We start from the raw sequence: 13,827 nt of genomic DNA on the forward strand, positions 1-13,827 counted from the left end.
ACGTATAATGTAATATATCTTCTTTATTTCTGTACTGCCGCATTTCATGCGTTGTGAGAATATTTAATACATACAGACAGAAAGGAACATGAACACACAGCCCCATATGTGTTACACAACAGAATAAAATTACATTTTAAAACGAAAAACTGCCGAAATGACTGCCGCAGGGCTTCTAGTGTTAAATATAGGACAAGCCAAAAAGCACTCACATTGTATCATAAATGGCATCTTATCAGCAGTTATCACAATATTTTTTAATCCTCCCTGTTTTAACACACACTTATCAATAAACCTCTCATTTGACTGTGCCCATCTGAAAATTAGATCTGGTACTCGGAATATTAAAAAAGAGAGACTTGAAATCACCAGCATTCAAACCCAATTACTGTGATGCACAATGTGCCACATTACCTTGGCTCAGGACACAGTAACTAGTCTCCTCATATAATACAGGCTATCCATGCTCCCTTCACTACACTTGCTTCACACTGAGTGTGTGTGTGTGTCTCAGTCACTTAAGTCATACAAAGAGCATTTCAAGTGGAGCAAAGTGATCAAAAAAAGTGCCAAGTTAGAAGCAAGAATTGTTTGAATCTGGATCCCAGCACCTTTCCAATTGTACCAGCATTCAAACCCAATTACTGTGCTTGACAAGATTAGCCTAATTGCTTCTCCTAACTTGGACTTTTGTGGTTGATATCACTCCTTTAAACGGCTGTTACATTTTTCTAACTTGTTTTTTTTTTTTTACATGGACAATGTTTTTGTTATAGATATCACTTATTTTATTTACTTGATCAAATAAGGGCCTTTTGGACAATATTGAAAGTATAAACCTTGTATTGTTTTAGTTGTAACTGTACATCCATGACTGGTGAAAACAATATGTGTTTTGATAGGTATTGATATATTGATATTTACGTAGGTACAAAACAAGTGTTATGAATGGTTAAAAACAAGTGTTATGAATGGTTGTTTGGTTTGCAATGCAATCATTCTTCCTGTTGACTGAATAAGTTCACTTATTGTGACTGAAACAATGCGAGATACTTCTCATTTAGTGAGAAACTGCATAATCTTGCTGCTAACCTCTATTGAAGGGTTCTCCTAAGATGTGACAAATATCCACAGTAGTTAGCGATGCAGTGGATGGCTAGTGTTCATAGCTGTGAACAAAGCTACTGATAGCCTCTTGTTGACTGTGTTTTAATGAATCCTTCAGAGGCTACAAGTGAAGAAGGAACTGCAATGTTGCATTTGCATAGCATTAGGTGACATTTGGGTTGCTCAAGCCTCTGAATGGATGTGTAAGTGCAAGTGTTCTCTTAGAAGATTGAGGCTTTTGCTGTTCCTGAACATTAGTGATGGCTCGGTGACCCTTGTGCGATTTGGTCTCCTTCAAGCTTAACAGCTTAGGGCAATAAATCCCTCTGAGCATATTGTACTCTGCAAACACAGTCTGAGGTGCCTAAATTCAGGTGGGGTCAAAAAGTCGATAAGGTGGACACTGCTTAAGGATGTGACTGGAAAGTGCAACGAAACTTTGTCCATAGAAGGAAATGGGTGACTCCATTGTTAAATGAAATGGTTATGGTTTTGACCACACTTGTGTTTTCCAGATAGTAGGAAACAGCTTGAAGCTTCCCTATTGCTCCATTAATGAGACCAGTGGCAAATGTCAACGTTCTTACAAAGCAACAGTTTGCAGCCTATTTTGACTCGTATCTCAGTTTCCAGTCCAGCTGTACGACTGCAGTCAGCCCTGTAGGCGTTCATTTTTGTCAGCACATTTCTCTGCAAGTTAAAAGGGCAGTCCACAGTCCATAAGATGAATGTCCTCTCCACACATATGATCAAGCTCGGCAAACTGGATCTGGTTACAGGCATCTACAGTAGGCATGACGCATGTTGAGCCCTCGGGATGAAATAGCTAGGTGGCTATTTTTTATTTATTTATTTTTTAATTAGCAGTGGGAAAAAAACCACTTCAGCAAGTACAGCAGAATCTGCCAAAACTGATGGACACTGTATCTACTATAGATATTAATGAGAGCAAAACAAATACAAAAGAAAAACAAGGGACACACAGATCTTTTCTAGAAAGCTGGGAGTCTTTGTATAAATGGATTTTATATTTTTAAATGCTGCGATAACAGTTCTGCTTGTGAAGCATCCACACTATAATTTGACAGAACATGTGATTTATTTGCACTGTGCAGGACCTTATTTTACCCCATTGGTGCTTAAGCCCCACAGCATTCACGGAACCGCTGCCTGTGCACCTATTATCAGTGATTAAAGGCTTGTTTTCAAACAAACTGATTATCTCTTACCAATACTGTATTGGTATAAGAAAAGCGTGTTTTTAAAAAAGTAATTTTATCTTTCAATCACTTAAAATATGCTGAAGATAATTTAAACAACACCAAGCTACAGACAGGGAGTCCCAAGCTTTAAATGTGTTACTGTTTATAAATAAGAACTCAATTTTATTATGAATATTGTGTTATTATGTTTTAAGCAACATACTACGATAGTGTTCATTATGGTAACTGTTTGTTTATTAGTTTTAAAATGTTCAGTAAAACGTGACCTATTGTTTGACCTCGTTGGTACAACCGTCCTCCTTTGCTAACGACCTCTTCAGTCAGGGTCATTACCAAGTATTTTTGTAAAATTACTTTACACTTATTTCTAAAGATGTAATGCGTTTCAGTAAATTCAAACGATAAACTTTTTATCCCACGCAGAAGGAGAACACAAAACGGAAAACACTGTTAAGTAGGGTTGGCACTGCAAGGGAGATGATGGGAGGTGTCACAGTTCTGATTGAGTGAGAGTTTTCTAAGCATTATTTCTGAATGCGTATTCACCGTTGCTACACCATTAGAAAATTGACTTCCCTGCATTTTTTAAAAATTATTCATGGTTTAATCATAAAATCACAATTTACAAGATTAAATAAGCTACTATACTCCTGCAGGGCTCTGCCATAATAGGGTCACATGACTGATACTGTACACAGATTGACTCAGTGGATATGTCAGATTTTGCTAAATTAGAAGCCTGGAGTATAGCGAGTTATGGAAAGAAACGATCTTTTCAGTTTTATTTAACGTGGAGTATATGTGTTTTGAGGACAAACGACATTGAACATCAGAAAGTAGGCACTGTGAGATGAATGATCCTACTTTTAACTGTTTTGGTACAAATAGCGTATATCGCGTTTTGCATCCAAAATCTTCATATCTATCTATTCCCGATTGTGGAGCTGCATTTGTGTCACATAAATGCGAGAAACGCCATGAGTGTGTGTGTGTGTGTCCATCTGTCTGCGGTTATTGTTATTATACAGTTCTATGTTTATGCACCATACAGCGCTGTGAACACGGTTCATATTTTCTGCACTCTTAAATTAAGGACAGTTCATACACTAGTACAGCCAGGGTGGTCCGTCAGCCCCATCGACTCACTTATATGTGTTCGTGGGTTGCTTTCAGCTCCACGCGAGATATTCGGATACAAATAAGCCCTGTATGAAGCTAATTTGATACGAATCATATGCAAAGTTTGAAATATACGTATGTTTTTTAATTCAATTACATAAATTTGTAACACCTCCCTATCTGTGCCAATATTCCCTTTACCGTTAAACCTATAATATGACATCAGGTGTGTTATTCTATTTATTAAACTTAACCCTGTTACTTTGAATATTAAGTGGCTTATTTAATATAAACGTCGAGGAGTTAACAACATATAAACAATTTATTTGTCTGTGTGTGTTTTGGTTCAGCGCAGAAACTGGACGTCACAGGTTTACACCTGGTTACATTCAATGACACATAAACCCATAAAATCCCACTAACCTGTTCCGTGCACTGATATCCACAGTAAGCCTTATCAATGGAAGAGCAATTACATTCAGAGTTTCACTTGTTTAGGCTGTCTTCAACGTGCCGCTGCCCCTGATAATTATTTCTTAATTTTATTTAGAACTTTACAGCAAAGCTGCCCTTTTAATAATTCTAAAATAAAACCAAACAAAAACACACTGCTTATCAGAATCAGTCTATGTAACTTAAATAAAATCAGTTCAGTCTCTGTAATTTTTCACCAAGTTCTTCCAGTGTAGAACGCAGTAATGCACAGTCACAACAGCCCACAAGCTCATTGAACGTTTCAGTTTAAGGTCTTTTTAAATATAGCAAACTGTCTTTCTCAACTCCTGGTTTATTTAGTTACCCAACTCCTTAAGCTGTGACTCCTGGACTTCCCTGCCGGCTAACACTGTCTCTGGAACCTTGCTAGCTTCCCTTTTGGGGTGCTTGATAAAGCTGAGTTTGGTTGGTTTCACTTGTCTCTGTGACTTGCTCTCATGCACTGCTCTGCGCTGCTTGTCTGCTGAATCAGGAAGAGAGAGTGCATTCACCCACGCAGTCCTTTGTGCTGGTAAGCTGACCTCTGCCCTCTAGGTGTGGAGCCGGGAGGATTATTAAAGAAGAAATCCCTTTCATTTTAAACACATAGTAATGCAGCTCATCTTTTAGCAACCGCTAAAACTTCTCTGAGCACTTTGTCGGCTTTTTTGAATAGCTGTTAATTTTTATTTATTTATTTATTTTACTTGGGTCAAGGTATGTGATTTATAAGGACAATTAAATAGTATTCCTTTCTGAATGTACAATACACCTTTTCATCTGCAATCGGCAACACAAACAACAGCTAGTTTATATATACAGTGGCTTGCAAAAGTATTCAGACCTCTGACCAATTCTCTCATATTGCCGAATTACAAATGGTACATTGAAATTTCGTTCTGTTTGATATTTTATTTTTAAACACTGAAACTCAGAATCAATTATTGTAAGGTGACATTGGTTTTATGTTGGGAAATATTTAGGAAAATTAAAAACTGAAATATCTTGCTTGCATAAATATTCAACCCCTGTGCTGTGGAAGCTCCCAGTTTGCACGATTAAAGTTGCTGTTACATTTTCTGGATAAAAACCCCACTGTTGAAGGATCATTGGTAAGGCTGTGAATCTGAAGGAAAATGAAGACCAAAGAGCATTCTACAGAAGTTAGAGATAAAGTAATACAAATGCATAGATTAGGGAAAGGGTACAAAATAATATCCAAGTGTTTGTATATCCCAGTGAGCACAGCTGGATCAATAATCAGGAAGTGGAAGCTGTATCACACCACCCAGGCACTGCCAAGAAAAGGCCGTCCGTCAAAACTCAGCTCTCAAACAAGAAGGAGACTTGTGAAAGAAACCACAGAGAGGCCAACAATCACTTTGAAGGAGCTACAGAGTACAGTGGCTGGGAGTGGAGGAATGGTGCACCAGTCAACCATATCAAGAGCTCTGCATAACACTGGCCTGTATGGGAGGGTGGCAAGAAAGAAGCAGTTACTCAAAAAGTACCATCTGAAGCACATCTGGAGTTTGCCAGAAAGCATGAGAGTGACCCAGCTGCGATGTGGGAAAAGGTTTTGTGGTCAGATGAGACCAAGATAGAGCTTTTTGGCCAAAGCTCAAAGAGCTATGTGTGGCGCAAACCTAACACTGCCCATGCCTCAAGACACACCATCCCTACAGTGAAGTATGGTGGTGGCAGCATCATGCTATGGGGTGCTTATCAGCAGGGACTGGGCATCTTGTTACAAATGAAGGAAGAATGGATGAAGCAAAATACAGGAAAATACTGCAAGAGAATCTGCTTTAGTCCGCCAAAAAACTGAAGCTTGGGAGGAAATTCACCTTTCAGCAGGACAATGATCCCAAGCACAAGGCCAAAGCAACATTGGAGTGGCTCAAGAACAAAAAGGTGAATGTCCTACAGTGGCCCAGTCAAAGTCCTGCTCTCAATCCCATTGAGAATCTGTGTCACTATTTGAAAATTGCGGTCCACAAGCGTCATCCAACCAACCTGAACAACCTGGAGCAAATCTGCCAAGAAGAATGGGCCAAAATCACTCCAACACTGTGTGCAAAGCTGGTACATACTTACCCCAAAAGACTTAAAGCTGTTATTGCAGTGAAAGGTGGCTCTACCAAATATTAATGTGTGGGGGTTGAATACTTATGCAAGCAAGATATTTCAGTCTTTTTTTTTTTTCTTAAAAATATTTCCCAACATAAAACCAATGTCACCTTACAATAATTGATTTTGAGTTTAAGTTTTTTAAAATAAAATATCAAACAGAAAGAAATTTCAATGTACCATTTGTAATTCAGTAATATGAGAGAATTGGTCATGGGTCTGAATAGTTTTGCAAGCCACTGTGTGTGTGTGTGTGTGTGTGTATATATATATATATATATATATATATATATATATATATATATATATATATATATATATATATATATACACACACACACACACACACACACACACACACACACACACACACTGTACAATAAAGTCTGAGTACACTTGCTGGAAACTAGGTTTTTTTCATAATTGACAAAGTTTTACGTTGTATATGTTTCTGTAAATACTTGAAAATGAAAACACGTTACAATATACATAACAAAACATAACGGGTATCAAAGCAATGTTCAAGAAAATTGAAAATTGTCTCTAAATTTTGGATTCCTCAAAATAGCCACCCTTTGCCTTAATAACAGCCTCACAAACACGAGGCATTCGGTTAACATGTTTCAGCAGGAAATCACCTGACATGTCTTCCCAGCTCTTCTGGAGCAATTCCCAGAGATGTAGGGCATTTGTGGGTAGCTTTGCTTTGACTTTTGTCCAGTTCGTCCCATACAAGTTCTAAGGGTTTGAGGGCTGGAGACGGGGCAGACCAGGCCATTGTCCTTCACTTTCCTTTTTCGCCAGATAGTTCTTGCACAACTTTGAGGTGTGTTTCGGGTCATTATCTTGCTGAAGAATGAAGGACTGCCCAACTAGCCATAATCCTGATGGAATGGCATGCCTCTGAAGTATGCTGATAGCCATGCTGGTTGAGCTTGAAATGGACTTGGTAAAGATCGTCAACTCTGTCACTAGCAAAGCAACCCCAGACCATGACACTGCCTCCTCCATGCTTGACAGTGGGAACTACACATGCAGAACCCATAAGTTCACCCTCTCTGCATCTTACAAATACTCGGCGGTTAGACCCAAATATTTCAAGTTTTGACTCATCGGCCCGTAAGACCGACTTCCACTCCTCAAACGTACAGTTTCTGTATGTTTTGGCCCAGGCAAGTCTCTTCCTCTTATTCTGCACTCTTAACAATGGTTTCAGCAATTCTTCCAGTTAGGCCAGCTTCACGCAATCTTCTCTGAACAGTTGATGTTGAAACATCTGGACTTCTAGTAGCATTTAGCTGAGCTTGTATTTCAGGCACAGTTATTCGCCGGTTTCACAGACTTGTGACTCGAATGAACTTGTTCTCCGATTCTGAGGTCACCCTTGGCCTGCCTGACCTTGTTCGCTCCTCATGAGTGCCAGTTTCCTCAAATCGTTTGATGGTCTTGGCCACAGCAGTTATAGACACTTGCAAAGTTCTTGCAATTTGTCTTAAAGATTGACCTTCATTTCTTAAAGTAATTACAATTTTCTTTGCTTAACTGAGCGTATTTTGCCATTTTCTGCTCCCTTACATTCAGGAATGACAAACTTGTGCCTATGCTACCTATATTTATAGTAATCGTGGACCCTCACCTGTTAACAATAATTGGTGACAAAAGGATAATTAGGTAATATGCTAGTTAACTCAGAGAACATCTAACAAAAACACTTTTATACTTAGGCCAGTTTTCTAAACGCAGCTCAGTCTGGATATAGTGCGCATCAAGTGACACACGCAACAGAAAACAGTGACAAGTAACTAAATGCAATAAAAATAAAATGTCTGATATATGTGCCCGTTGTGAAACAGCAGTATGTGGTAAATGCACACGACAAGTTGATAAGTGTTACTTCTGTGTGGATTGTGCTAATATGGGGGCTACTTTGAAGTATGTTTTCTTGAATGTGCATTCCCGTTACACAATGTGAACAGAGTTATTTTCTTTTTTATAAGAAAGATTTCGATTTTACAGTTCTGTATGAAGGCCTACATATAACCAGTTTACAGCTGGTTACACTACTTTATATTGATAATGTTTATTTTTTTATAGTTTTCATTTTTTGAAGTCATGCAGTAGGCTAATGTGAAAAACAAACCTTATGTTATTTTTGTAAATAATGACTTTGTTTTTGTTTATTTTATTATAGTTTTTAATTAATTAATTAATCTATTTATTTTTAATTTTAGTCATTGCCAATTATTTTTTATTTTCTCCTACTTGGGGGAACATTCTACCAAACAGGAAACCAGAAATTTTCAAACAGGAAATAGAGCATTTCTATGAGCAAGCAGAAACCGAAGTTTTCTGCAAAAGCTGATCAGGAATGGATGTAAGATTAAAAAATGTACGCATTTCAACAACTGTCAGGTGGTGCAGCGGGCTAAAGCAGTGTGCTCTTCAAGGACGTCATGTTGTAAGTTCAAACCATGGCAATTCTTTTTTAAATTATTTATTTATTTTTATTTTGCTGCGATATGTGCCGTTTTAAAAAATAAATGCATTGTTTAATATAAATGGTGTGGATATCAAACTGCTTGCGTTCCCTGGTTTATTTTGACATTGACCAACATGTGTAATCACGATTGGTAGATGTCCAGTTATTTAGTTATTTTTTCTGTTTAAATAGTCGCTACACACTGTAAAAGAGGTATTTACATGTTTTTTTTTTCACATTTGATATAATAAAGTTTCAGACTTTTGGTACAGGTACAGATGGTAATTCTAAGTGGTTTAGTTTTGTCGCTGCAGCATGGTGAAAGCAGCAAAACTCTGAGCTGTATAGAGACACGGTAGTTTCAAACAAGTTTTTCTAACTTGTATGAGGAACTACCGTTCCTCTCAATATTTATTGTCTTCAAATAAAACAAATTATTACCTTCTCTTCCACATCTCCATTGAGAACAGGTTCTGGTAAAGGACCTGCAAACAGAGGAATCTGTTAGTTGTTAGCTCATGGTATTCATGTTCTCTGCAGCTAGCACACATGCACAGGTTCATGGCAGAAGCGCAGGACAGGTTTACAGCAGACTGTTCCTGTATTCCAGAAATGTTGAAAGTAAAAGTTTAAATAGCTTGGGTGCCACCAGCAACAAGTCACCAAGTTTAAAGACAGCTTCTCCCACAAATCAGAACCCCCTTTCCAGCACTGCTAAGGGAACGTTACCTTCCATGGCTCTGCAGCCCTGTCTAATTTGCAAGCCTGCACTGACTCCTGATTCCTTGCTTGGCTGCTTATAAGCCTGCCCTAATCAGCTTTGCCAGCACCCAAGGCAGTTATTTGTTTTCCCAACAGCACAGAAAGGGCTGTTATGTAAAGTCACAGTTGGAAGTCCACTGTGCTTATTTTGAAGCCCTTGGTAACCGTACAATTGGTGCCATAATGAGGTGCGGTGAAAAGAAAGGACTCACTAAGTCTGAGTGTTTAAATACAAGTGTTACCTGGCGACAGAAGGAAATAAATTTCTCACATCAAGAACTTATTGCAAACTTTTGCAGAATACTGTTCAACTATACAGTATAACTGGGAAGTGTGGTGTTAAACATACTGTACAACCATACAGTATAACTGGGGACTGCCGTGTTAAATATACTGTACAACCTTACAGTATAAGCAGGGAGTGCTGTGATAAATGTACAACCCTACAGTATAACCAGGGAGTGCTGTGTTAAATGTGGAAGAGCAGCTGCTAGATACTGGCTTTGGACGTAACCCGTTCACTTTCAACTGTTTTCAAAGATACCTCGTAGCAGACAGATTTAACTAAGTAAATGGTTGAATGAACTGTTGGCCAGAGATGTTCTACACTATTCCATAGAGCAGGTGACGCCTATGAGACACTTCTTGGAATAAGAAAGCAGAGACAGTAGACACCTCATCTAGTAAGCTCAAAAGAAAAAGTAGAGAAAATGATTCATTTGAATATAGTTGCAAACCTCCCCCCAACCCTCTATCCCTGCAGATACCATATTCCATCTTGTGACAAGATAGTGGGTACAAAGTTCTAATGAACAGAGCCACTTGATTTAGAGATACAAATGTAGAATAATGTTTCTCCATATTTACAAAATGCTCACTCCAGCATTTCATTTTGAAAGTTGAAAATTCCACTATTTACAGTGGCTCTCAAAAGTATTCACCCCCCCTTGGACTTTTCCACATTTTATTGTGTTACAACATGGAATCAAAATTGATTTAATTTGGAGTTTTTGCTACTGATCAACACAAAAAACTCCATAATGTCAAAGTGAAAAAAAACTACAAATTGTTTTAAATTAATTAAATATAAAACGGAAAATAATTGATTGCATAAGTATTCACCCCCTTTCTATGACACCCCTAAATAAGCTCTGGTGCAACCAAGTCACAGAAGTCACATAATTAGTTAAAGGAAGTCCTCCTGTGTGCAATTAAGGTGTTTCACATGATTTCAGGTTAAATAGACCTGTCACCGGGAGGTCCCACAGTTGGTTAGTACATTTCCTAACAAAAACTACATCATGAAGACGAAGGAGCATTCAAAGCAAATCTGAAATAAGGTTCTTCAAAAGCACCAATCAGTGGTTGGGTATAAAAACATTTCCAAGGCATTGAATATCCCCCAGAGCACAGTTTGTATCTACATTTGTATTACTCCCCAGTAATGTTGTTGAAGCTGACACCCTGGGATCCTTCAAGAAGCTGCTTGATGAGATTTTGGGATCAATAAGCTACTAACAACCAAACGAGCAAGATGGGCCGAATGGCCTCCTCTCGTTTGTAAACTTTCTTATGTTCTTAAAGTCCATTAGTCCATAGTGATTCTGTCTAGAACAGGCCGTCCTCAAAAACTGAGTATCTGAGCAGGAAAGGCAGTAGTCAGGGAGGCCACTAAGATGCCTATGGCAACTCTAAATGAGTTACAGTCTTCCACGGCTGAGCTGGGAGACACTGTGCATATGGCAACAATAGCCCTGGTGCGTCACAAAACAAGCCTTTATGGGAGAGAGGCAAAAAGAAAGCCATTGTTGAAAAAGTCACATCAAATCTCAGCTAGAGTTTGCTAGAAGGCATGTGGGAGACTCTGGGACCAAGTGGAAGAAGATTCTATGGCCTGATGATACCATGTGACAGTGCAGTGGGTGTGGGTGTGGAGCAGACGTCACAGAGTCACTTCTGAATTTGCCAAACCCTACCACAATGGTAGGGTGAACTTGAACAAAAAAAACACAGTTCAAAGCAACAAAAATATAAATCATAAGTTCCAACAGAGCGAGTCCCTCTCAGCTCCTTGGGTGCACTTCTGGGGTGGTAAAAAGTGCAGGTGCTCAAGTGCTTAAATGTTCAGTTCTGTTGTCCGGGGTGTGTGGTGTCCAAGGTGAAAAGTGCTGGCAGTGGTGCGGCAGCAACTTGGCGTCAGGGATCACTCTGACAATAAACACAAACACGTAGCACAAAAAAATACCCAAATAAACAAACACACTGCTCAGGAACCTAGCTCCCGCATTACCTCAACAAAAGCCTCGCACTTACAAAATGACAGCCCTTATATACCAGGGGACTCCACCCCATGATCAGCGCGACTCAGCACACCTGCAAGTTGCCTAATGCAACACAGCTGATCACAGTGATTTTGTCCCCTAATATGGTCATTCCGCCCTGCACCAAGATGGCCGACTTCCTTTTCCGCCCCTTCCAAGCCGGCCCATCTCTGAACAGGCATGCAAGTACCTCTGCTTAGTGCCCTCTTGGATCGGGAGGGAGATTTGCAGCTCAGATCCTCACGCTCCCCGTCACAGACCAAAATATAACTTTTTGGCCTCAATGCTAAGCACTATGTTTAGCGCAAGCCTAACACCGCACATCATCCTGAGAACACCATCCCTACCGTGAAGCATGGTGGTGGCAGCATCATGCTATGGGGATGCTTCTCTGCATCAGGGCCTGGAAAGCTTGTGAAGATAGAGCGCAAAATGGATGCAGCAAAGTACAGAGAAATCCTGAAGGAAAACCTGCTGAAGTCTGCAAGAGACCTAGAACTTGGGAGAAGATTCATCTTCCAGCAGGACAATGACCCCAAACATACCGGCAAATCCACACTGGAATGGCTTAAAAACAAAAAGGTCAATGTCCTAGAGTGGCCCAGTCAAAGCCCGGACCTCAATCCAATTGAGAATATGTGGAAAGAGTTGAAAATTGCTGTTCAAAAGGTCCCCATCCAACTTGACGGCGCTTCATCAATTTTGCAAAGAATGGGCAAAAATTGCAGTATTCCAGATGTGCAAAGCTGGTAGAGACTTATCCAAATAGACTCATGCTGTAATTGCTGCCAAATGTGCCTCTACCAAATATTGACTCAAGGGGGTGAATACTTATGCAATTACTTTCTGTTTTGTATTTGTAATTAATTTAGAACAATCTGTAGATTTTATTTTTCACTTTGAAATTGACATTTTTGTGTTGATTGGCAAAAACTCCTAATTAAATCCATTTTGATTCCATGTTGTAACACAATAAAATGTGGAAAAGTCCAAGGGGGGGGGTGAATACTTTTGAGAGCCACTGTACCTAACATTACATAATGAGAAACACACAACATGAATGTGAGAACCTGAACTCTAGTTTTATAAAAATCTGTTTAAAAAAATTTAAAAAAATGGAATACAAAGTCCCTGTATCTAGACATACTGTACTTCTAAAGACAGAATAAAACCTCATATATTGTCTGTATAAAGTGTCCGTTGAGATGAGGGAATAGGCTTCAGGATGTCAATCAATAAGAGTAACAGGGACATCCCCCGAACTCAGAGTCAGCTCTGAGGTGTCTGTGCTACTCATAAAATGATTTACCAGGTGTAGGATGACAAGGGAACAGCTGTTCCTATTGGTTACTGCCGTTTCAAGCAGTTTTCCTCAAGAACGTTGACTTTGAACCAAGATAAAGCAGAAATTTTAATCCTGAATGATTACAAGCTAGTTTAATCTTTAAATCAAACAGATCACAAGCCCTGTTACTGCAGCGATCCAAGTTTCCAGGCTCCCATACCTTTCCTTGGGGGAGTAGCCACAACAGTGAGTCACAGTGCTTTCAACAGCATTGCCAGGCACCGTCAGGATCGAATGTGCACTACTAGGGTCTCTCAGTGCTGCCTAAATCTATGGCTCCAAGCAATATAGCAAGTACAAAAGGCATCAGTTCCTGGGGATTGATTCTCAACATGAGTGTTTGCACAGCAATATCAGGTCTTTGATTCTCTCCCTGCTAATTGCAACCAGTGGCTCAAAAGGCCATACTTTGGTTTCCTTTCGTGGGCGAGGGAGATTCAGTCTACCATACAGTTCAAGACTATGACTCAGTTTATGATTTTTATGCTGTTCATTAAATGGTTATGTAAAAGGTCTTAACTTCAAGACATTACAGGTATTTCACAGAATTAGACATTGACTTAGACATTAGACAAGATGAACTGAAACTGCAGAGTGGGATTAACCATGAAATACTGTTGATTTCAGTCATTAACCAGGTCAGTTTCACAGTGCAGATGGGTTGGAGAGAATGGCTGGTGAGGTTGGGGGTTGCTTGTAGACTGTCTGTACCTGTGAGGTGTGCCTCAGTGGGGGTCACCCTGCACCTCTTAAAGAAATCCTCAGTCTCTGGGTCCACTACCAGAAGACTGGTCTCCTGTCCGCCTGCCTTGATTGCTGCCACCACCTCAGAGTGCTGCTTCCCCTTCACAGACATGCCATTCACCT

The 13,827-nt window shown here is 39.5% G+C and overlaps 1 protein-coding gene across 2 annotated transcripts in view; it reads right to left on the reverse strand.

The window, feature by feature from the left end:
• The window catches only part of LOC121296224 (Na(+)/H(+) exchange regulatory cofactor NHE-RF1-like), a 76,873-nt gene that overhangs the window by 5,646 nt on the left and 57,400 nt on the right, over positions 1 to 13,827 (reverse strand). For both annotated transcript variants that reach the window (XM_041221554.1, XM_041221552.1), the window contains exons 3-4: positions 13,672 to 13,825; positions 8,974 to 9,017 (exon numbers count right to left, since the gene is read on the reverse strand). In XM_041221554.1, coding sequence (XP_041077488.1) covers positions 8,974 to 9,017; positions 13,672 to 13,825 — 198 coding nt within the window. The remainder of the gene's footprint in view (positions 1 to 8,973; positions 9,018 to 13,671; positions 13,826 to 13,827) is intronic.

This window comes from Polyodon spathula, chromosome 21 (genome assembly GCF_017654505.1).
Source record: "Polyodon spathula isolate WHYD16114869_AA chromosome 21, ASM1765450v1, whole genome shotgun sequence".
Classification (NCBI taxonomy): Eukaryota; Metazoa; Chordata; class Actinopteri; order Acipenseriformes; family Polyodontidae; genus Polyodon; species Polyodon spathula.